We start from the raw sequence: 26,209 nt of genomic DNA, 5'->3' as shown, positions 1-26,209 counted from the left end.
AATCTTATCTCCCTAAATTTTCAGGCTGCATTTTCATCATAAAATATGTGTATTTCCTTCATGAGACATGTATACTCAATCCAGAAAGATAGAGGTTTGGGCAAAACTATCATGATCTGTTCTAAACCTTTTAAATAACTTAATAAAGATTTGGGCTGGGCATGGTTGCTCATGCCTGTATTCTCAGCACTTTGGGAGGCTGAAACAGGTGGATCATCTGAGGTCAGGAGTTCAACACTAGTCTAGCCAACATGGTGAAACCCTGTCTCTACTAAAAATATAAAAATTAGCTGGGCGTGGTGGTGCATGCCTGTAATCCCAGCTACTCAGGAGGCTGAGGCAGGAGAATTGTTTGAACCCAGGAGGTGGAGGTTGCAGTGAGCCAAGATAGTGCCACTTTACCCCAGCCTGGGCAACAAGAGTGAAATTCCATCTCAAAGAAAAAAAAATTGGGGTTCAAGTAAAACAAGTATAATAATATGTTAATACAATGGTGTCAACATTTAAATATATTTTTGTTCTCACAAAATTCTTAAATATTTTATTATATGAGAGAGAAAAATACTCTGTGGATTTGTTTTCTACACAATTGTGGTAATAGCATTAATTCTGGAGTCACTGAAGAAAGTGTCAATTTATATTACTGACAAATTTATATTATTGATAATTAAAGATGCGTGAAAGTAGACATATTTTATTATACTTTTTTTATATCAAAGCTCTTGGGCTACTCAATAAAATCAGTCATTTCCCTGTTTACTGATTATACACTTTAATACAGTGGTTTCCATTCTTTTTTGGCACCAGACACCGGTTTGTGGAAGACAATTTTTCCACAGGCCAGGGCAGGGGGCATGGTTTCAGGATAAGTCAAGCACATTATATTTATTGTGCACTTTATTTCTATTATTATTACTATTATTATTATTATTTTGAGATAGAGTATCACTCTGTCACCCACGCTGGAGTACAATGGCACAATCTCGGCTCACTGCCACCTCTGCTTCCTGAGTTCAAGCAATTCTCCTGCCTCAGCATCCCAAGTAGTTGGGACTATAGGCATGAGCCACACACCTGGCTAATTTTTGTATTTTTAGTAGAGACGGGGTTTCACCATGTTGGTCAGGCTGGTCTCAAGCTGCTGACTTCATGATCCACCCGCCTCAGCCTCCCAAAGTGCTGGGATTACAGGCATGAGTCACAGCGCCTGGCCCTATTTCTATTATTATTACACTGTAATATATAATGAAGTAATTATACAACTCACCATAATGCAGAACTGGTAGAAGCCCTGAAGTGTGTTTCCTGCAACTGGACAGTCCCACCTGGGGGCGACTGGAGACGGTGACAGATCATCAGGCATTAGATTCTCATAAGGAGCACACAACCTAGATCCCTCCAATGCACAGTTCACTACAGGGTTCGTGATCCCATGCGAATATAATGCCGCTGCTGATCTGACAGGAGGTGGAGCTCAGGCACTAATGCAAGCCATTAGGAGTGACTGTAAATACAGATAAAGCATTGCCTGCCCACCCACCACTCGCCTCCTGCTGTGTGACCTGGTTCCTAATGGGTCTATGGCCTGGGGGTTCGTGACTCCTGCTGTAACATATCTCTATTCATATACACATGCGTATTAAAAATTGTAATTATTAAATTTTCACTACTTTTCCAATAAATGGATGGAAATTTCCTTATAAGTAGAAAATATGACTACTTTTGTTTATATTTAAATATATTTTGAAAAATAGGTTGATTCATCACATTTGCCTGAATACTGAGAAAAGTAAAATTTAGAAAAGAAACTTAGGTCTTAGTTCTTGCATTTCCATAAATTTCCTGAAAGTAGCTATTGGCAATATGAGAAATCTACCATTTTCTGACTATAGTTTTAAGCAGAAGCTTTATATGAAGTACTTATCATTATTAGTGAATACATCTACATGAACTTATGGTTACCTTGTGTGCCTTTGAAGGAGGGGGGCTGTCATACTCTCTTACAGGTAATAAAATAGAATCTATTGTGACACAATAGTATGATTATGACTCCATATGGGGTAAAGCAGCAGGAAATGATTAATTCTTAAGGAAGAGCTGATTTCCATGAAAATATCTTTAGGAAAGAGAAAGTAAAAAACACACATTAGAGTCAACAAATCACGGAAAGCTCATGATTCTGAAGCATTCAGCTTAGTATTTTTTTCCAAATTGAAATGGCACATCATTACTCAAGGCTTTTGTGTTTTAGTGGGTTTGCAATTCAATGACAATGGAACAATTTAGTAGGAGGACTGCTGGGGCTAGGTAAAGTTTTATTTGTGCAAATTTGGCCCAGGAAGAAAATATGTCAACACAAACATAAAATACTAGAAAATTAATTTCCCAAATGAACCGAATATAGCTCATGTATCTTATGTTTATCTTATTCAAATGATATTTGCTAAGAATCAGAGCCTTGCTACTATTTCCATGAGATTGAATCCACATAATTTGGGAGATTTTCTGCAGATTGTTTTCCAAAACTTCTAACTCACAAAATTGGACAAATCCTGGAATGGCTTATCTTACTCCATGAGACTTCCTGGGTTCATGAGAGGAAGATGAATAATTTTTCTAGAATGAACCTGATTCAACCTGTCAAATTAATTTTCATAAAAGGTCTGTTCATGAGTCATATTAATTTTTATCCCTAACCTGGCCCACTATATATAGTGCCCTCTGACATTTTGATTTAGGCTACTTGGGCATGTAGTGGTAATAAGGAATCCTGGCCACGATTTCTGTTATTTTAACATGAAAGATATTTATTCTATTAAAATGGCTATGCTTATCAAGTTTAACATACACTAATAGTCTTTTAGAGCATTTCTTTAAACATTTAAAGAAAAAGAGACATGCTATGGACTGGTTTGCATCCAGCCCTGCCCCATAAAACTTATATGTTGAAATCCTTACCCTTAATGTAATGGTATTTATAAATAGGGACTTTTGAGAGGTAATTAGACAAAGTCATAAGGGCAGGGCCCTCATAATAAACTTGGTGCTCCTATAAGGAGAAACACCAGCGATTTTGCTCTCTGCCATATGAGAACACAGACAGAATGTAGCCATCTACCAGCCAGGAAGAGAGGCCTCACCAGTACCCAACCTTGCTGGCACCCTGACCTCAGAGCAACCTTCAGACGCTGAGAAGTAAATGTCTCCTATTTAAGCACTCTAGGGATAGTATTTTGTTATGGCAGCCCAAGCAGGCTAAGACCATGAATCATCACACATTTGTAAATTGATAATCAGATTTTTATTCCTTTTGTAAAGTAAAAATAAAAATCTAAACCCCCCAACTTACTGAATGGCTCCTTCCTCTCTGCCAAGGGAATTCCAAAGTAAACCTGAAAAACTAGTTCAGGTCATGATGGGAAGGAGGTGTCAGACATGTCCTTATATCCTCTTCCCTTTGGAATTCAGGTGCAACTGGCCAGCATTAACATTAAAACAGAGATTTTAAGAGTTACAAAACAGACTCTTTGTAGCAATAAGATACCAGATCCCAACTTCACTAGTATAGCGTCACATGACAGATAGCAGACCCTAAAAGAAATAAAAATATTTTACCCTAAAATACTTTTGACATATTTTGAAATGGCCTTATTAAGCTGTCTTTTGTAGAAAGTCTACATTCTGTAGAGAATTTTCCTCCCTTTCCAGATCTTATCCTGATGCAGGAGAGAGTAACTGAGAGTCTAGCACCTTTTTGGGTTTGGTAAGAGACATTTGCCATCTATTCTCTCTGAAGCCTTCATCTACATAACAAGAACCTTGATCTCCACAACTCCTTATCTTAACCCAGACATGCGTTATCTATTGATTCTGGGTTCTTAGATAATAACCTTACTCTTACTTAACTTTTTCAACCAGTTGTCAATCAGAAAATCTTTGAATCTGCCTATGACCTACCCCCTATTTCAAGTTGTCTCACTCTTCTGAACTGAACCAATATATATGGTACATGTATTGATTATTGGCTTTGCCTGTAACTTTTGTCCCCCTAAAATGTGTAAAATCAAGCTGTAACCCATTCACCTTTGGCATATGTTCTTGGGACCTCTTGAGATGTGCCTTGGGCTTTGGTCATTTATATTTGGCTCAGAATAAATCCATTCATTTATGTTACAGAGTTTGATTCTTTTTGATTGGCCATCTACACATTTAATCTCTTCAATCTGGTTTTAGAAACCTCTCCTAGATGTTGCCACTTGGAAATTTAAAAGCTTTAATAACATCTGAAATTGTCTCCCTACAAAAAGTTTTCTCTGCTTAATGATTGACATTATTTAGTTAATATATGCTTTCTTTCAGCCATTTTTCTCTAACCCACTAGTCTTTCCTCTACGGTTTTAGCCTTCTTTGGACCAGCAAAACTTTGCAGTTCTTATGAGATTCTCTTGAACAGATATGTTTTTACTTCTACCATTAGCATACCTCTCATCTCAATGTTTTCTCATATCATGAAAATGTTATCTTTGTTACTTCATTTATTTCTCTGATTAGAGTTCACTATGTACCGCATAACCTTCTATATGCAGAAATATTGAGGTTATTTAACATGACAGTTTTTAAAGCTGATTTCCTGTAGCAACACTTCTAATATTTCTCATATTTAATAAGTATCGGGACCTTATTGTGCAAAATGTGCTATGAAAGTGCTATGAAAGGATAGATGACTTGATCCCTACCTAGTGCCTTGTTGAAGAACAGAGAGCTATAAAACAGTCAGAATAATTTTGTTCACATCACTGTATTCATCAAAAATGCTATAGTATTACAAGTAAGAACAGTAGAGTTCAGGCCAAAAGATTAAGGAAATATTGTCAAGGAGTTGACATCTGAGGTAAATCTTGGAAGAGGAGTTTAGATTTATACAGTGGGAATTTAATAAGATTTAAAAAATAAATAAATACAGATTCATCAGGAACCTTTGGCCACTTTAAATTAGTAAAATGCAATGGGTTTCACCTGTAATGTCTTAGGAATTCAATATCTCTGGTTTCAGAAAATGAATTCTAGCCAAGTATGGTGGCTCTTGCTTGTAGTCTCAGATGCCTGGGAGGCTGTTGGGAAAGGATCATTTGAGGCTTGGGTTTGAGACCAGCCTAGGCAATATAGCGAGACCCTGTCTCTAAAAATAATAACAAATTAGTTATGAAATGATTTCTAGTTTTCAACCTAAAATAATCAAAAGTATCACCATCTAATAATTTAAAGAGAGTTTCTTCAAGTGCAAACTGTGAGAATGGACCACTTGGAAACACCAACTACAAAGGAATGGAGTCAGTGTTCCAAAGTAGAGATGCTGAGGCTTTATTTACATAGAGAGGAGCTCTAAGCAGTTTTCCAACATTATTTATACAAGGTTGTTGCATAGTTGCAGCTATTTGATTGGTGATAGGCAGGGCTTCTTTTTGTGAGGGTGCATTTAATATTTTTTTATAAAGGGTATAACAATCATGGTTTTCTGTCATCTGTTCTAAGCAAACCAGGACAACAAAGAGGAAGTTAATCTATAACAATGTCATTAGGAGGCAAGAGGTTTTCCCCTGATGTCATTTAATTCTCTCTAGCCATTGCAGAGAACAAGAAAAATATGTAGGTAAGTTAATCTATAATCTGAGAAAAGAAAGTGTAACTCCAGGTAACTCAGATCACAGTCCCATCTTTCTCAAGGCTTAAAGTATTTTTTGGGGGTTCTAAATTTTAAATTTTAGCTTTAAAATTTTACTAGCTTTTAAATGTTACTGATTTTACATAGTTATGCTCTAAGCATTGCTTTTCACCTTTAAATTCAATTTGCTATTTGTAGAAAAACTAGTATTTCGAATGGTGAGGACCTGCTAAATTGAAAATGTAAAGTCAAAGACCAATAACCAGCTCGGAAATGGACTGAAATGGTCAGTAACAAGTACCCTACTGACCAAAAAAAGAAAAACGAAACAAAATGCAGGACCAGATAGATTCACAGGTGAATTCTATTATTAATTGATATACAATGAAGAGCTAGTACCATTTCTTCTAAAATTGTGTATTAGTTCCTTTTCATATGACTATAAAGAACTGCCTGAGACTGTGTAATTTTTAAAGGAAAGAGATTCAACTGACTCACAGTTCAGCATGGCTGAGGAAGCCTCAGGAAACTTACAATCATGGTGGAAGGTGAAGGGAAAGTAAGGCACCTTCTTTTCAGGGCAGCAGGAAGGAGAAGTGCTGAGTGAGGGAGGGGGCAGAGCCCCTTATAAAACCATCAGGTCTTGTGAGAACTCACTCATCACAAGAACAGCATGGGGAAACTGCCCTCATGATTCAATTACTTCCACCTGGTCTCTCCCTTGACACATGGGGATTATACGCATTACAATTTAAGATGAGTTTGAGTAGGCACACAGAGCCTAACCACATCAGAGGCACTCCTCTCCAACTCATTATATGAGGCCAGCATCATCCTCATACCAAAACTTAGCAGAGACAGAACAACAAAAAAGAAAATTTCATGCTGATATTCTTGATAAACATTGATGCAAAAATCCTTAACAAAATCTTGCAAACCAAGTCCAGCAGCGTATCAAAAAGCTAACGATTAGATCACTATCAAGTAATCTTCATCCCTGTGATGCCAGGTTGGTTCAATTTGATTCATCAAATAAATGGACCTAAAGACAAAAAACACATGATTATCTCAATAATCATGAAGAAAAGGGTTCTGATAAAATTCAACATTCCTTTATGTTAAAAACTCTCAATAAACGAGGTATTGAAAGAACATACCTCAAAATATTAAGAGCCATCTATGATAAACCCACAGCCGACATCATACTATGGGGTAATAGCTGGAAGCATTTCCCTTGAAAACCAGCACAAGAAAAGGATGCCCTCTTTCACCACTCCTCTTCAACATAGTATTGGAAGTCCTGTCCAGGCAAGAGAAAGAAATAAAGGGCATACAAACAGGAATATAGAAAGTCAAACTATTCCTATTTGCACATGATGGGATTCTATATCTAAAAATCCCAATAGTCTTGGCCTGAAAGCTCCTTCAACTGATAAACAACTTCAGCACAATGTCAGGATACAAAGCAATGTACAAAAATCAGTACCATTCCCATACACCAACAACAGCCAAGCTAACAGCCAAATCAGGAAGTCAATTCCATTCACAATTGCCACATACAGAAAAAAACCACCTAGGAATACATCTAACCAGGGAGGTAAAAGATCTCTGCAATGAGAATTACAAAACAAATGGAAAAACATCCCATGCTCATGGTTAAAAATAATCAATATCATTAAAATGGCCATACTGCCCAAGGCAATTTATAGATTCAATGCTATTTCTATCAAACTACCAATAACATTCTTCGCAGAACTAGAAAAATATTTTTAAATATATATAAAGCCAAAATAAGGGCCCAAATAGCCAAGACAATCCTAAGCAAAAAGGAAAAAGATGGAGGCATTACATTACTCAACTTCAAACTATACTACAGGGCTACAGTGAGCAAAATAGCATGGTACTCATACAAAAACAGTCACATAGAACAATGGAACAGAATATAGGGCCCAGAAATAAAGCCCCACACCTACGACCCTCTGATCTTTGACAAAACTGACAAAAACAAGCAACGGGAAAAGATGCCCCATTCAATAAATGATGCTGGGATAACTGGCTAGCCATATGCAGAAGATTGAAATTGGACAACTTCCATACACCTTACACAAAAATCAACTCAAGATGGATTAAAGACTTAAATGTAAAACCCAAAACTATAAAAACCCTGGAAGGCAACCTAGGCAATACCATTCTGAACATAGGAATGGGCAAAGATTTCATGACAAAGATACAAAAAGCAATAGCCACAAAGGTAAAAATTGATAGATGAGATCTAATTAAACTTAAGAGCTTCTGCACAGCAAAGGAAACTATCAACAGAGTGAAGAGACAACCTACAGAGTGGAAGAAAATTTTTGCAAACTGTGTATCTGACAAAGGTCTAATATCCAGCATCTATAAAGAACTTAAATTTATAAGAGGAAAACAAACAACTCCATTAAGAAGTGGGCAAAGAACATGAACACTTTTCAAAAGAAGATATATATGCAGCCAACAAACCCATGAAAAGAGCTCAATATCACTGATCTTTAGAGAAATGCAAATCAAAACTACAATGAGACACTATGTCACACCAGTCAGAACAGCTATGATTAAAAAGTCAAAAAATAACAGATGTCAGATCGCAAAGAAAAGGGAACACTTATACACTGTTGGTGGGAATGTGAATTAGTTCAACCATTGTGGAAAGCAGTATGGTGATTCGTCAAAGAACTAAAAACCGAACTCGTTCAACCCAGCAATCCCATTACTGGGTCTATGCCCAGAGAAATAGAAATGATTGTACCATAAAGACACATGCATGCAAATGTTTTGCAGCATTATCACAATAGCAAAGACATGAAATCAGCCTACATGCTCACCAATGACAGATTAAATAAAGAAAATGTGGTACATATACACCATGGAATACTATGCAGCCATAAAAAGAACAAGATCTTATCTTTTGAGGAAACATGGATGGAGCTGCAGGCTATTATACTTAGCAAACTAATGCAGGAACAGAAAATGAAATACCGCATGTTCTCATTTACAAGTGGGAACTAAACTATGACAACTCATGAAGGCAAAGAAGGGAATGACAGACAATGGGTCCTACTTGAGGGTAGAGGGTGGCAGGAGGGAAAGGAGCAGGAAAAAAATAACTGTTGGGTAACGAAGCTTACTACTTGGTGATGAAATAATCTGTACAACAAACCCCTGTGAAATGAAATCTCCCTTGACTTGCCATTTCCAAGCCACCAGAACTGTAAGAAATAAATATTTGTTGTTGATAGTTACCTAGTTTATAGTATTTTGTCAAAGCAGCCTGAGCAAATGAAGACACTTGCTGTGATTTGCTAACCTACTTCTCAACAGTGCTAACGGCATATAACAGATGTTCCTTCTTATTTTAATTCCTGTAAATTCACTTTCCCCCTACCTTATGAAGTTTGCTGCTGCTGCTGCTGCTTCTGCTTCTTCTTCTTCTTCTTCTTCTTCTTCTTCTTCTTCTTCTTCTTCTTCTTCTTCTTCTTCTTCTTCTTCTTCTTCTTCTTCTTCTTCTTCAAGTTTGGGAGTACACGTGCAGGTGAGTTATATGTAAACTCATGTCACATGTCGCCTGATACTTTTAACGAAAGCCCTACATTGCCACCCACTCCATCCACTGTTCCATTAAGTGAATTTCTTTTTCTAGTGGTGGGACTAGAAATGGAACCAGTCCTTGTTTCCCAGATCTCCCTTTCCTGGCAGTAGACCTTCACTGCTATGGTCTGAATGTTTATGTCCCTCCAAAACACACACTGAAATCCTCACTCCTAAGGTGATGGCATTAGGAGTTGGGGCCATTGGGGAGTGATTAGGGCAGGAGGGTGGAGCCCATGAATGGAATTAGTGACTTATAAAAGTAGCCTGGGAGAGACTCCTCACCCCTTCCACTTAATGGAACAGTGAATGGAGTCGATGGGTAGGAAGGAGTGCTGGATAATGTTAAAAAATAAATAAATAAATAAATAAATAAAAATAAAAATAAAAATAAATAAAAAAGAAAAACCATATATATATCTCAACCTCAGCAGACATATTAAGTGGCAAAAACATCCTCTCAAATTGCATTATGATGATCATATCCCAAAAACCTGGGAGAAAAGGTGGCAATTTAGGGCTTTCATTAAAAGTGTCAGGAGACTAGTTTACATTTTGTAAACACTAGAATTGGTAAAAAAACATTTTAAGTTAAATAATGAATTTATTACTTTTGAGCTTTATCTGCCCAAGTGTTTTTCCACTCGAATTTCTATGACGTTCTTATTTATATGCATGTATTTTGGAACACAAACAATATAGCAAGGGTCACTCTTACATGTGATTGGGAATTATGTTCTTAATGTAATTTGGGAATAACACATACAATGTCATCAGTAGTATATACTTCCTTTCTCTCATTTGTTCTACACATCTTGAAAGAGAGATATAGTGTAAGAGTACTACACTAAGGGTGAAATGCAAAATTCATAATTAATGCTCTTATGCAATGAGAATGCAATGTTTCATTTATACCATTCTAGAATGTAGGTGTCTTCCTTGAGCATCCTGAAAGAAATTGCATTGTCAGCGTCCCATAGGAAAAATAAGGAATAACAATATGGAAGTGCACTTGGCAGTTTCTTCATCTGATCGATAAGGCATCATGCGGTTAAGTGACTTCTATCAGGATGCTTATGGCTTATTCTTCTTTGTATAACCTGACTCTGGAGCCAGTCTTTGGATCCATTATATAAGGAACCCCTCCTTTTACACTATAGGAAAGAGTCACATGGCCATTAAGTGAGATCCCTACTTCTTTTGAGGCTGATTCTGCCTGACAATCAAAAGTTTGTATGAGATCAAAATGAATAGAATTAAAAAGTAGGCCTGGAAAGTGCTTCACATATCCTAGCTGCTCTGCTCCAATTCTGAGATACCAACTTTCAAGAAGCATAGCGCATGTCAAATTGCTCAGTAATATTTACCTCTCATTTTTCCTGCCATATCAATAACTAGCTCTTGTCATCTTTAAAGTGCTTCTCAAACATTAAATAATCTCAGATTACACACTCTGTTCTTTGCATTTATCTTGACCAGCTGTCAGAGAAGGCAATTTATTCCCTCTCAATTTTATTCCTCTTGACTCTGTGTGGCTTTTGCAGTAAATTTGAATGGAAATTGAAAGGTACAACTTAATGTGTTTCATAACAAGGGCAACACATAATTTTCTTTAAGAAGGATGACCTTCAGATTACTTTCAAATTGCTTATAGCTTTGTGGTTGTATATTCAGAACATATTTTCATTACCTTTGAGTCATGATTAATTCTTAAGTGGAAATTTTGAGGGTGTGAAGATTTAAAAAAGGACAATGAAAAACGTAACTTAGTATTAATTTATCATTTTCACCTATTTAATAGTTGTACCATAATTGGATTGGAAGGATCATTAAGTGAACAAAAATTTAGAATCCATATTATGTCAGTTGTTTAAAAAACATAAAATTCATTTTCAACTCAGAGCTTGCATTTCTGAATATATTTTCTCAATTTTTTGATCAAAGAAAGGAAAATGTGTGTGTGTGTGTGTGTGTGTGTGTGTGTGTGTGTGTGTGTGTGTATAAATATAAATTCAAAATGTGACCAGGATTCAACTAATTTGTATCAAATCTTAGTAAAATTACTCCTTGAGTTTCAGTATACAAAGCAGGTGTGTGTGATACTGTTTACAGAAATAGACTCTAATATACAACTCAATAAAGTGAATCTGAAGTGCAAAAGCAATTCTTGTGTTCTCTGCTTAGTGCTAGTAGGAAGGTTTCCAGTGGTTAAAACACTGCAGATTACAACATATCAACTTTCAGGTGGGCCAGTCCTAAACACTCATAATTTGTTTACTTTGCTGCAAATCATTATTCCAAAGGTTTGATTCACTTGTAGCCCCACTTGGGTCTTCAATTGCATTTCAAAGCACTCCTATCATTCATCCATTTTCAGAACTACCATTAGGAGTGATGTGAATTTGGCAAAATAATCAATGAGAAGATATTATATGACTCCTTTTACATTTTTCCTTCTTGAGCACCACCTCAAGTGCAGTTTGTAAAATCTGAGTTTTAGAGGTATTTTTTCATCTTGCTATCATTTTCACTAAATTGAGTTCATGAACCTTGAATATGTATTCCACAGTTTTTTTTTCAGAAAAGAGATTTGTTGTTGCTATTGTTAATTCCTACCTAAAGTAATTTAAACATCTTAATTAAATTATTTTGCTCCTGATGTTCCTTATCAGCTTTTGAATTTTTTGAAAATATGGGGCTAAATTTATCATTGTTACCTAAAAAATAATTTAAAAACTAATTTTGTTTGGTTACTACCTATTAGTATGTACTCTTGAATGCATTTGATTTTCTTTCCTGATTAGTCACAGAATTTCATGTTATTTATCTCATTTTTGTAAAGAGAAGGATAATATTATTTTATGACTAAAGAAACCAGAAGAGTAAAGTACTTAATTTTGCTGGCAGTGTTATTTCTTTCTCCAATACTTAAAAATTATCTTATAAACTGGATTTATATTACAAGCATCCTGTGTACATATCTGTTTGAAAGGTTCACATATTATTTTTCTAATTTAACGAATTCAGTTATAGTGATAATGTTTGCACCGTAATGAAATAACTCTATTTGCTATAGATCATCTTTCTTAATTTTGCTAATAGGGAAAAACAGCTTCTACTTATATGGATAAATTATACTCTATGTTCCTCTTTGCCTGTATTACAAGAAATAAATCAATTGAATGGACAGGATGCCAAGGAAGTCAGAGAATTCTTTTTTGATTCCCTGAAAATATCTTAGCCTAATATATGTGCTTATTAAATGGAAACAAATGCCTGCATCTATTGAAGAGCTGGTGCTTCCACCTTTGTTTCTGAGGTTAATCCTGCCTTTCAGGCCATTTCTTAGAGTGACATTTGTAGTTGTATTAAGAGTCACAGTTGTGCTGATAGCAATGAAGGTGATGATGTAATAAATGAATATAGTGGTGATGATAATAATGATTATGATGTAGTTCAGTAGTTGTTGCATTGTCACTTATTAAATGACTACCATGTACCAGGAAATGTGTCAAACAGTTTGCGTGAGTTATTTCTCCAGCATCATACACCTGCAAATTTAGTCTTACCAATCTCACTCATCAGATATAGATGCTTCTCACTCAGAGATGTAGTGTAGAGTGACCTTCTAGCCACGTGGGTAATGCAGAGAGAAGCCAGGAGTTAATTCCAATCTCTTATCTATAATGCCCAAAGCATAACATTTTGCTTGACTGTTTCCATGAAAAAGCTAGACATACCTGAAAGGAAGAGTTCTGATGGTAGAGCAAGAGACTGATAGAAAGAAGCACTTTAATTCCACCCTGACTTCAAAGATCACAAAGGCTAAAATCTTCCAATTATTATTGGACACATTCTAAGAGAAACTACAGCAACTCTTTCCAGTTGGGTAAAATTTACTTTATGAAAAATGTTAAAGAAATTTGAAAATTTAGATTTTCTTATGTATCCATCACACAGAAATGTTGCAATTTTGAGATAAATAGTAAAATTGAAAAAATGTAATCATGTATTTTATATTGAATCAAAGTTTTCTTTCTTGGCATGTAATTCTTAAATTATTATAGATAATGTGGTCTACATTTTAATCCCCCCCAAAATATGTTTTTTAACTGTGCTTTTGGCAAAAATATTTGGATTGGTAGAATTTTGTTTTTCCTTAAATATTCAATTACTTACTTCACATCTGTGTAATTTGGGATTTTAAGTGCTATGAACATCACTTTAATTTTCTGCTAGGTCTTCAATTGTTCTTAAATGTAACATGAAATAGTTGTTTCAGATGATCTCTAAGTTACTTCTAGATTTAACTTTCTGTGAGTCAAGAGTGGCCAAGATAATCAGACATGTCTTGTCTCCATCCAGGAGGCTTTCTAGCCATAAGGTAGTATCAATTTTATAGAAGAAGAATGAGCTACAACATTATTAGATGTATGTTCTGTATATAAAAATAGCATTAAAATAAAAGGTAAAGAGTCATCAAAAAAAGCCACATAAATATTAAAGTGTTACTATCTTATGTATATGTGTACGTATGCAATTTTATAAACCACTAAAAGGAGGTTTACAGAAAAATGGAGGAAAAACTCACAAGAAAAGAAATACCAAGGAAAAATAAATATATAAATAGCTCATTCCTACTAATTGAATAGTTGCAAATAAAACCCAAATCTTGGCCGGGCGCGGTGGCTCAAGCCTGTAATCCCAGCACTTTGGGAGGCCGAGGCGGGCGGATCACAAGGTCAGGAGATCGAGACCACAGTGAAACCCCGTCTCTACTAAAAATACAAAAAATTAGCCGGGCACGGTGGCGGGCGCCTGTAGTCCTAGCTACTCAGGAGGCTGAGGCAGGAGAATGGCGTGAACCCAGGAGGCGGAGCTTGCAGTGAGCCGAGATCGCGCCACTGCACTCCAGCCTGGGCAACAGCGTGAGACTCCGTCTCAAAAAAAAAAAAAATAAATAAATAAATAAATAAATAAAACCCAAATCTTCTCTTATGTCATTGCAAAAATTTTGAACATCACTAATAGTATTGTCAAGGATAAGGTAATACAACTACTGGCATACACTATTTTCAAAAGATACTAGCATTCAAATATGTGCGTGTATTCTCAAAGCTATAAAAGCGATTATGTTATTTGTCCCTGGAATTCTATATTTAGGACTTTGTCCTTAAGAAATAAATAACAATATGTGCTGAGAAAATTTCTGCCCTGTCCCACAGAAGAAAGCTTTTTGATTAAATTATGCACAGCCATGAAATTACATGTCATGAAGCCACTTAAATGGTATTTTGAGAAATACATAATGGCAATAAAACACAGTTCTGATATATTGCCTAGTATAAAAGTAAAAGACAATGTGCTAATGACTTGTCAAAACCAGATAAATCATATTTATATATTATATGTATGTACAGAAATATAGGTGCAAAATATTAACAGTGGTTATTTCCGGGTGGTGAGATTAAAACTGTCTATCTACTTATCTATTTATTTTATTTTTATATTTTTTGAATTTTCTCTCATGAACATGTGGACTCTTAAAATCAGGAATATAAGAGTTACTGGATATAGTAAGATTTTCTAAGATCATTCTCTTAGATCTTCTGTGCCCCTACAAACAAACAAACAAACAAACACAAAAACATGAATGACCTCATTAGATGACCTCACTAGATGGGTCAATTATGCAATTAAGTTAAAATATTCGAGGCCAGGCGCGATGGCTCAAGTCTGTAATCCCAGCACTTTGGGAGGCCAAGACGGGCGGATCACAAGGTCAGGAGATCAAGACCATCCTGGCTAACCCGGTGAAACCCCGTCTCTACTAAAAAATACAAAAACTAGCTGGGCGTGGTGGCGGGCGCCTGTAGTCCCAGCTACTCGGGAGGCTGAGGCAGGAGAATGGCGTAAACCTGGGAGGCGGAGCTTGCAGTGAGCTGAGATCTAGCCACTGCACGCCAGCCTGGGCGACAGAGTGAGACTCTGTCTCAAAAAAATAAAATAAAAGATATTCGGAAGAAGTTTTATCCAGTTGAACCGTTTTATCACTTGTGTTGATTCTCCCTCAGAGGACTTGGGAGATGAGAAATGCTGATTGTATGAGCACAGGAGTTTTAGGGTGAACAGGAAATGCTGAGGAGAAAATAATGCGCTAGTGGGCAGGAAGGCTTTGTCCTGCCACTAAGGAGTTGTGTCTGTTCTAGAAAGTGGTATGAACAGGTTCAACACTCATATAGTCAGTGCTTCTTTTCATCAATATTTAACGTGAATTTCTAAATTATATTTTCCTTTCTGAATGTTTGATTAGGAAATGCATCTACAACCACAACTGTGATAGACAGCAAAAATGGATCTGTGCCCAAATCCCCTGGAAAAGTACTGAAGAGGACAGTCACAGAAGACATAGTGACCACGTTCAGCTCTCCTGCAGCCTGGCTTCTGGTCATTGCCCTGATAATCACGTGGTCAGCAGTTGCCGTGGTTATGTTTGATTTAGTGGATTACAAAAACTTTTCAGGTAAGATCCATGAAATTTGGCTTTAAAATTAAAATTAATTCAAATGGAAAGAAACAGTGTCCCCTCCAGTTCTTGTTTGGTTTCTCTTTCATCTTAGTGTGAGAAAGAAAGCACCTCACAAATGTGCTTAAGGATCACTGAAATCTGTTTCATTCTTCTCCTTTTCCTCCTGTTCTCTTTCTGTGTCTGGGGTACTTACTGATTTCCAATGAAATTGATATCCTTATTTGTAAGAGCTGAACAAAGGCTGAATGTTGCAGTTCATAAAGATAATAGTTAAAAAGCTTGGGTGAAGATTTCATTTGGAACTGGTACTTTATCAAGCATTAATAAGGAATAATTTGTAGGTTTTACACTTGGCAATATAAAACCAAACCAATCAAAAAACTTTTGGACAAATGGAAAATATTTTAAAGCATTTTTAAGCCCCGCTGTCATCTGGTCCTAAGTGTACTTGCCAGACAAACTCTTTGCTTCTCCCAGCAAGCCATCCTATTTCGAGTTCCTGAAAATAAAGAGAGTTTTTCACAAAATTACATGTAATTGTTCATTTTTTGCTCAGTGATATTTTACATATTTTAAACTGTATTTATCTATTTTCACATATGACACCCTCTATTGACTGTGAGCTCCTTAAGGAAAGGAATCAGCCAAGTGCTCAGTAAATGTTAAATGACTATTGATGAGTTAATTTATTCTTATTACTTTTTTTACCATAAGCAGAAACATTTCATTAATCTTTTAATGTGTTCTCTCATATGTACTCTCCCCTCCCCTTTTTTCTTTCTCCAACAGGAGGAGAATGTGTAGGACCCAGACACTATATAAACTATTAATACTATAATACTATAAAAACTATATAAATACTATTAATTGTATTCTATATAGTCAGGGTTCTCCTATTTCTCATTATGGAATTTTACTCATTCAACAATTATTTATCAAATGTTTACTCTTTGTGTCAGGAAATGGCTATGCCAGAGATGTCAAGAAGAAATACAATATAAAATCATGAAAATATAGAACTCTTTTATTTGGGTTTATTGGCATAAAGGTGTGTTATAGTTTGGATATGTGTCCCCTCAAATCTCATGATGAATTATAATCCCCAGTGTTGGACATGGGCCTGGCAGGAGGTGACTGGATCATGGGGATGAATTTTTTAGTGAATGGTTTGGTGCTGTCCCCTTGGTGCTGTCCTCACAATAGTGAGTTCTCATGAGATCTGGTTATTTAAGTGTGTGGCACCTTCCCCTTCCACTCTCTGCCTCTTGCTTCTTCTCTGACCATATGACATGCCTGCTCCTCCCTCTTCTCCTTCTACTATTATTGCAAGCTTCCTGAAGTCCTCCCAGAATCCAAGACACCAACATCATTCTTCCTGTACAGCCTGCATAACTGTGAGCCAATTAAACCTCTTTTGTTTATAAATTACCCAGTCTTAAGTATTTCTTTATAGCAATGCAAGAACAGCTTAATACAGAAAATTGACAACAGTAGTGGGGTATTGCTATAAAGATACCAGAAAATGTGGAGAAACTTTGGAACTGGGTAATGGGCAGAGGTTCAAAGAGTTTGGATTGCTCAGAAGATAGGAAGAGGAAGGAAAGATTGAAACTTCTTAGTGACTGGTTAAATGGTTGAGATCAAAATGCTGATAGTGATATGAACAATGAAGTACACGCTGACGAGGTCTCAGATGAAAATAAGGAATGTACTGGAGACTGGATCAAAGGTGATGCACGTTATGCCTTAGCAAAGATCTTGGCTGCATTCTGTTCATGCCCTAGGGATCTGTAGAAGTATGGACCTGAGAGTAATGACCTAGTGTATCTGCTGGAAGAAATATCTAAGCAGCAAAACATTTAAGATGTAGTCTGGCTGCCTCTAACTAACAACCTATTCAAAGATGTGAGAACAAAAAGAAATGACTTAAAGTGGAACTTATCTTTAAAGAGGATGTAGACTATAAAAATTTGGAAAATTTGCAGCCTAGTCATGTGACAAAGAAAGAAACAGCGTTTTTTGAGAGGAATTCAAGCAGGCTGTGGAGAAACCACTTGCTAGAGAAATGTGCATAACTAAAAAGAAGCCACGTGCTGATAGCCAAGAAGATGGGAAAAGGGCCTTGAAAGCATTTCAGAGACCTTTGCAGCAGGCTTTTCCACCATAGGCCCAGAGGTCTAGGAGGTAAGAAGGGTTTCCTGGGTCAGGCTTAGGGCCCCACTACCCTGGCCAGCCTCAGAAGAGTGCTGCCTATATACTGGATGCTCTGGGTCCAGCTGTGGCTTAAAAGGCCACAGGTGCAGATCAGGCTCCCGCTCCAGAGGGCACAAGCCATAAGCCTTTGTGGCTTTCATGTGATGTTAAGCCTGCAGCCATGCAGAGTGCAAGAGTTAAAGAGGCTTGGCAGCCTCCATCTAGATTTCAGAGAATGTATGGGAAAGCCTGGGTGCCCAGGCAGACGCTTGTTGCAGTGTCAGAGCCGGAACAGAGAACCTCTACTAGGACAGTGCAGAAGGGAAATGTGTGTTTGGAGGATCCAACCACACAGATTCCTCATTGGGGCATTCCTCTTGCACTCTGCATGTCTGCAGGCTTAACGTAAATAGGCAATATATAGTTTACTGTGTAATAGAGGCTCTTAAAATATACACGGTTGAAATGTCTATAATGTAAAGTATGACCTAGAGTTTTAAGTAAAAGACACTTGGTTACCTTACTCTACAAAATTTCATTTCCCTTGAGCTTGCATTGACTGAAGTATTTCCCTATCAGATGAAATGCTAGTAACATAGGCATTGCCCATAGAATTTAATTGCAGCGCTCCAATGGAAGCTCTACTGTGAACTATAAATATGCCTTATATTTAAGTAATCTAATCTAAAAATCTAATTATAGGTAGTTGTGCATTTTATAAAATAAGAACAAATTCGTTTCAATGATAATTTCTGTAGTACATTTGTACATTGCTAACTTTACAAATATTTGATTTATATGCAATTCTTGAAATATGTGTATTATAAAAATGAAAGAACTATATAAATTATGGTTTCAACAACAGCTTCAAAATGTAAATTATACTATCATATTTAATGTTAATTTTGATAGACACAATTCAAACTTTTGCTAGGGATTAGTATTATCATGATGAATCTTTTATACTATCTGATAATCTTTTAAATATGTGATTGTTAGTATTTACAAAACAAGGCTAGTGGGGAAAGAAATAAGCTGGAAATGATCTTGAAGGTCAGAAAGTCAGGGCAGCTGTCAGTTACTCTCTGGAAGTTTAGAAAAGTAGGTAAATGCTGTGAAGCCATGAAAAGGTTGTTCACAGAAAAGTGAAAATCTGTTTTCATAAGCACATACTGTACTGGATTGAGAAGAACAATTCTCTTCTGGGCAACATTTACAAATCCCTATTTTCCGAATTCTGTCTGATTTATGCATATATTTGCTACTAGTGGGGGACATGCAGAATTGGCTTTTATTTGTGCATCATTTAGATGATTTGGGTTCATTGTTCAGCTCTATGAACCCACAAACTAACATGTCTAGGAACTTACATTTTCTTACCCCTGAAATAGGGATAACATCTTGCTTTGTATTCTGCAAAATTCTTGACTTTGATTCTTTTTATCAAATGAGACAAATTTTAGGGCACCAAATAAACAGACTGGGAAAGATATTTCACCTACACCACATTTCTTACTTAGTATAACATCCAAATAATATTCAAACAATACTATGTATATCTGTCAATGTTTGACACAATAGCTGAAAGCTACTCTGAATTACATAGAATAAGGGTTTATTATACCGTTTATGAATCATGGTAGCTGATTAATCTATGTAAGGCTGTTGCAATGCATCTGGTGTTGAGTGGAAAGTAGTCACGGTGGAAACTGGGAAGGGAAGATGAATAGAATGGGAGGGAATTGGGACAAACTGAAACTGACAAGAACAAACTGGAAGACTTGTTTGTCTCTCACCACCACAAATTACAATTATGCGGATGAGCTGCAGGATAAATTGATGCCTTTCCCCCACGGAATTGCACGTGCACCTGGCCAGGATTTGGAGATGCCGAAGGAACCAGCCCAGTGCGAGCTGGAGATGTGGCGGCTGTTGCCACACAACAAGGGCAGCTAGACTCTTTGGGATCATGAGTGTGAGCTGCAAAAGCACCTGCCCTACACCAACTTCAGACAATAAATAATGGCTTCATTATTGCCACATTTGTGCCTTCCAAAACTTGCAAAAATGTCTTGTCTCCAACTGTTACCTGAAAACATACATATAAGGGAATTCTGGGACGATAGTTCCAGCTTAGCGCTTTGACAGTGTACAAAATCTTCATATAGGACAACAATATCATCTAACAGCTGAAAGAGGATACTTGTGAGAGTGAAATGGAGAGCGATTAAGATTTACCTCAGGACATCAGACACAAACCAAGACGTATGATCGCTCTGTTATCCACATTGACTTTAGTTCTCTCCTCAAAGAAGAATGTCTTTGGAAACCCTAAGTAGGGGGATGGGGGGACAGAGGAACATTGCTCTCTTAGTAATTGAGGCTAGAGAGTTACAAAGGCTACTGGAGTTCTTCCCTCCAAGCTTCCGCAGACTCAGCCAGAGAGACCACCCTCTCAGAAAATGAAGGGGTGTCTTGATCATGTATTCTGATCTTTTGGGGCCAGAATTTGTAGGCTTTGGTTGAAATTTCTTACAAATTTCTTTTGCTTTATTTATGAAGTGACAACTTTCTCACTAAACAATCAGCAGTGCAAACAAATAGGATTTATAAAGAAATGACTACAAACTAAGGTATTAGTGGATGTTGATGATTTTCCTCAAGGTCAGAATGCACAGCAATAGAGTGTGGTAAATCTCCTCCTTCCTAAGAACAAGGATCATCATTCATTAGCGTCCTCATCCATAAGAGGAAAACACCGTTATATGGTTGTACCAGCATGTCTCAAAGCACATTTGGTAATTTTTGCAAGCATTCCACAAAATATACTTATTTCAAACCAATATTGTAAGAATTAAATACAATAATCTATGTAAAACATACGTGCCTGGCACATAGGAGAGACTCATTAAACGTAACTTGAATTTGAATCTTATTACCAGGAAGTAAGATCCGTAATCTGAGAAGAGAGCCAGCAAGGACATAATGGTAGGAACCATCAATTTCTTATGAAAAGTCTTGCAGACATCTCCTGATGTGCCTTTTAAATAGATTTTCTAATGAGGTGTGCCATTTATCTACTGCTCTTGGAAATTAATTTTCCTGACTTTTTTTCTTTTCTTGGCACTTAGCCCAGTTAAGCAGGTGCACTGTTTGTCAGGCTATGAGTTTAGCAGAGTAAAATCATTTAGGGAAGGCCCAAAGTCAGTCAGAAAGTACAAATTTAACATTTAATTTTTTACACACACACACACACACACACACACACACACACACACACACACACAAATATGTTATTACTTTTTAGGAAACGTGGAAGACTGAAATACTAAATGCAACATTTAGGACTCTATCAACTCTCATGTGTACTGAGTTTTCAAGAAGCACATTTTGTGTGTTTCTTATTCTGATTCAAGTCTTATCTCAAATCCCATATTTTCTGCTCACTGCCCCAGGCCTCTTTGGTTCTCTTGGTCATTACACCTAAAAAGATGCATTTTACTACCCAACTTCAGTCTGTCTATGAGTACCTGAAGGAAACAAAGAGTTCTATAATTCAATATTTCTCAGACTCTAATAGAAAGTGTATTGATTCTTCACGAAATGAGGAAAAAGATAAAGAAAAATGTATTCATTTTTAAGAAGTGTTCTTAATTCTTAGACTATATTGTGCCTACATTTTTAGTCTTAAAATTCTCTTTTGAAATTGTGGTAAAACCAGATATTGTTTTTATTATTGTTTCAATAAAGGCAACAGTCTGAGATGGGAGAATCACTTGAGCCCAGGAGGCGGAGGTTGTACTGAGTTGAGATTGTGCCACTGCACTCAAGCCTAGGTGACAGAGTGAGACCCTATCTCAAAATAAATAAATAAATAAATAAAAATAAATAAAAATAAAATAAAAGCCCACAAAAAACAAAGTTTCCAAAATGAAACCTCAACTTCATTAAACAAATATGTATTAAATAATTAGTCAGAATATGTTAATTGCTGTAGTATCTCCTCTCCACTAATCTTATAAATTTATAATACAGTGATCTAAGTAAATCATCCAACTGGAGTAGTAAAATATTTTGACTTTTATGCTACCAGAAAATTATTTCTGTTGAATCTTAGCTTGGAAACAAATCTATGGAAATCTATAAACCTACAAAAACCATGTGTTCCCATTTCTTATTATATGCATAGATTCAAATCTCGTTTACATTTAACATGGATTTTTATAAGAAGAGAAAAGCAAATTCAATAGTCACACCTTTTATTTATATTTATTAATAAAAGTATAATATGATGCCCTAATTTTCATGTGGATACTTGACAGGGGTAAAAGAAGCCTGAGATATTTCTTAATTTTGCTTTGAAATATAAAGTGCCCGTTATTTGACATAGGTCTAGCCCCAGTTAGCTGGAAATATTCCAGGTTTAAACATCTGTCACACAATTTTGCTGGTAAAAAGGTTGGTTGATTGGGGTCATATTGAGTAAGAGAGGTGAAATACACATCTATTTGCATTCAGTAATGTTCCTTTTGCCTCAAGAAGTAACAGTTGAGTAACAACAAGAGTAATTTAGTTTTACATTACCATAAACTATGATATACTGAGATAACCACATAATTGTAACTGGGGATGCTTGCGTTTAATTTCATTAGGTCCCACACAAGTGCACATTTCTAAACTACTGAACTAAGTTAATAGTAAAGATGAGTGTGGAAAAATTTCAATTGAGAAAGTTTTTTAAAGCAGAGGGAAAATGCCCATGCCTCAGATATTGAAAAGCAAGGATTGGAGCTACAATATGACTATTCAAATGTAGATTAGCAAAGTGACAGTCATTTCCTTCTGCAGTCAATAAAACAATTAGCTCACCAAAAGTGCTTTTAAATCAGGATCTTAGCTTTTCCTTTGGTTTAAAAGCATCTAAATATCCAACAATACTTGCAGATGCAAGTATTTTATTTTTTCAAAATTGCAAATCAAATGGATTTTATCTTTTAGAATCCAATGTACTTCAGGAGTTTTGCATCCTACCCTTTATTTTATTTTATTTTTTTGCATGTGTCTCACTCTCTTAGTCTCTTTTGCTGATATAACAAAATGCCATAAACTGGATAGCTTATAAACAGACATTTATTTCTCACAATTCTAGAGGCTGGGAAATTCCAGATCAAATTGCTAGCAGTTTTGCTATCTGGTGAGAGCCTACTTTCTAGCTCATAGGCTTCTTGCTGTGTCCTCACATCGTGGAAGGGGTGAGCTCTGTTAGGCCTCTTTTATAAGGGCACTAATTCTGTTTGTGAGGGCTCTGCCCTTCAGGACCTAATTGCCTCCAAAGGCCACAACTCCAAAAACTGTCTTGCACAGTTCACTCACATCCCTGTGAAGAGACCACCAAACAGGCTTTGTGTGAGCAACAAGGCTGTTTATTTCACCTGGGTGCAGGCAGGCTGAGTCTGAAAAGAGAGTCAGCGAAGGCAGATGGGGTGGGGCCATTTTATAAGATTTGGGTAGTTAAAGGAAAATTATAGTCAAAGGGCGGTTGTTCTCTGGTGGGCAGGGGTGGGGGTCATGAGGTGCTCAGTGGGGGAGCTTTCGAGCCAGGATGAGCCAGGATGAGCCAGGAGAAGGAATTTCACAAGGTAATGTCATCAGTTAAGGCAGGGACCGGGCATTTTCACTTCTTTTGTGGTAGAATGTCATCAGTTAAGGCAGGAACTGGCCATCTGGATGTGTATGTGCAGGCCACAAGGGATATGATGGCTTAGCTCGGGCTCAGAGGCCTGACATTCCTGTCTTCTTATATTAATAAGAAATATAAAGCAAAATAGTGGTAAAGTATTGGGGTGGCGACAATTTTTTGGGGGGTGGTATGGAGAGATAATAGGCGATGTTTCCCAGGGCTGCTTCAAGCAGGATTAGGGGCGGTGTGGGAACCTAGAGTGAGGGAGATTAAGCTGAAGGAAGATTTTGTGGTAAGGGGTGATATTGTGGGGTTGTTAGAAGAAACATTTGTCATATAGAATTATTGGTGATGGCTGGGATACAGTTTTGTATGAATTGAAAAACTAAATGGAATAAGAGAAGGAGAAAAACAGGTATTAAAGGATTAAGAATTGGGAGAACCCAGGACATCCAATTAGAGAGTGCCCAAGGTGGTTCAGCATCATTACTTGCTTGGTTGGTGAGTTTTTAGGCTCTATCCAAGTTTTTGGGGTGCAGTTCAAATTGGGCTGGTGTCTGGAATGAGACTGGGGCCTAATAAAAAGGAATGTCCATACAGGAGCTCAAATGGGCTATACCCTGTAGCATTCTGAGGACAGGCCTGAATTCTGAGAAGGGAAAGCGGTAAAAGTATTGTCCAGTCCTTTTTAAGTTGGTGGCTGAGCTTGGTGAGGTGTGTTTTTAAAAGACCATTAGTTCATTCTGCCTTTCCTGAAGATTGAGGACGGTGAGGTGTATTAACGTTTCACTGAATTCCAAGAGCCTGAAAAACTGCTTGGGTGATTTGACTAATAAAGGCTGGTTCACTATTGGACTGTATGGAGGTGGGAAGGCCAAACCAAGGAATTATGTCCGACAGAAGGGAAGAAATGACCACGGTGGCCTTCTCAGACCCTGTGGGAAAGGCCTCTGCCCATCCAGTGAAAGTGTCTACCCAGACCAAGAGGTATTTTAGTTTTCTGACTCCGGGGCATGTGAGTAAAGTCAGTTTGCCAGTCCTGGGCAGGGACAAATCCCCAAGTTTGGTGTGTAGGGAAGGGAGAAGGCCTGAGAAGTGATTTCCTTGAGGATAGATTTCCACGATGGAAAGGAAATGAGAGGTTCTAAGAGGCAGACTAGCGGCTTGTAACCTACATGGAAGAGGTTATTAAATGATGACAGAATAGAATGGGCCTCTGAGGGTGGAACGGGATACTTCCCTTGGTCCAAGAACCATTTGCCTTATGTGGGAAGAGATTGATAGGTGGAAGTTTCAGTGGGGGAGTGACCAGATGAGAAGGAGAAAAGCTGCCATGAGGGCTAGTAGTTGAAACGCTAGCTGGTTTTTTAGTTACCTTATCAGCATAAGCATTGTCCTGATGATGGGATCTAATGCCTTTTGATGGCTGCTTTTTTAGCTACCTTATCAGCATAGGCATTGTCCTGAGTGATGGGATCTGAAGCCTTTTGATGGCCTTTGCGCTGAATGACTACAGCTTCCTTTGGAAGTAAATCGGCTTTGAGAAGCATTTTTTATTAAAGAGGCATTAATGATGGAGGACCCTTGCATGGTGAGGAAATTTCTTTCTGCCCATATAACAGCATGGTGGTGCAGGATATGGAAGGCATATTTAGTCAGTATAAATACTGACATGTAGTCCCTTTGCAAGAGTGAAGTCCCTAGTTAAGGCAATGAGTTTGGCTTGCTGAGAGGTAGTTGGTGGGGGGAGCAGAAAGTATATGCGTCAGGTGTGAGGAAGAAAATAGATTTTGGAAGTTATGAGAACTGTAGAGAGTGAGTTGAGCATAGTTGGTGATTTTGAGGTCCTCTAAAAGTATTAAAGCAGTGGCAGCCACTGTACACAGACATGAGGGCTAGGTTAAAACAGTAAGGTCAAATTGTTTGGACAGAAAGGCTACAGGGTGTGGTCCTGGCTCTTTGTGTAAGAATTCTGACTTGATTGAAGTAATGGGGGCTGTCTGTGAAGATTTGCAGCAGTACAGCCCAGGTAATTTGCTGAGCCTGATGGGTGTCAGGGTCAGTCCAACTGAAAGTGAAGAGAGGTTGGGATGAAGGGTGCAAAGGAATAGTAAAGAAAGCATGTTTGAGATCCAGAACAGAATAATGGGTTGTGGATGCAGGTATTGAGGAGAGTATATGGTTTGGCACCATGAGGTGGACAGGCAAAACAATTTGGTTGATAAGGTGCAGATCCTGAACTAACCTGTAAGACTTGTTCAGTTTTAGGACAGGTAAAATGGGGGAATTGTAAGGGGAATTTATAGGCTTTAAAAGGCCATGCTGTAGCAGGTGAGTGATAACAGGTGTTTATCCTTTTAAAGCATACTGTGGGATGGGATATTGACATTGAGCAGGGTAAGGGTGATTAGGTATTAATGGGATGGTAAGAGGGGCATGATCAGTCACCAAGGAGGGAGTAGAGGTGTCCTATACTTGTGGTTTAAGGTGGGGAGATACAAGGGGAAGATGCCAAGGGGGC

General features: G+C 37.3%; 1 protein-coding gene and 1 long non-coding RNA gene across 31 annotated transcripts in view; one reads left to right on the top strand and one right to left on the bottom strand.

Annotated features, from left to right (window-relative positions):
- The window catches only part of LOC105465537 (uncharacterized), an 81,241-nt gene extending 79,879 nt beyond the window's left edge, over positions 1 to 1,362 (bottom strand). For all 3 annotated transcript variants that reach the window (XR_003014361.2, XR_011623330.1, XR_011623328.1), the window contains exon 1: positions 1,268 to 1,362. This is a non-coding gene — a long non-coding RNA (uncharacterized lncRNA). The remainder of the gene's footprint in view (positions 1 to 1,267) is intronic.
- Positions 1 to 26,209, top strand: part of LOC105465538 (triadin) — a 408,157-nt gene that overhangs the window by 47,366 nt on the left and 334,582 nt on the right. For all 28 annotated transcript variants that reach the window (XR_011623327.1, XR_011623326.1, XM_071096392.1 and 25 more), the window contains exon 2: positions 15,600 to 15,809. Coding sequence is in view for 26 of the 28 variants with exons in the window: in XM_071096392.1 (XP_070952493.1) it covers positions 15,600 to 15,809 (210 nt within the window). In the remaining 2 variants the exon portion in view is untranslated. The remainder of the gene's footprint in view (positions 1 to 15,599; positions 15,810 to 26,209) is intronic.

The sequence above is a fragment of the Macaca nemestrina genome, chromosome 5, assembly GCF_043159975.1.
Source record: "Macaca nemestrina isolate mMacNem1 chromosome 5, mMacNem.hap1, whole genome shotgun sequence".
Taxonomy (NCBI): domain Eukaryota; kingdom Metazoa; phylum Chordata; class Mammalia; order Primates; family Cercopithecidae; genus Macaca; species Macaca nemestrina.
The sequence above is the reverse complement of the archived record's forward strand: the minus strand, read 5'-3'. Positions and strand labels throughout refer to the sequence as shown.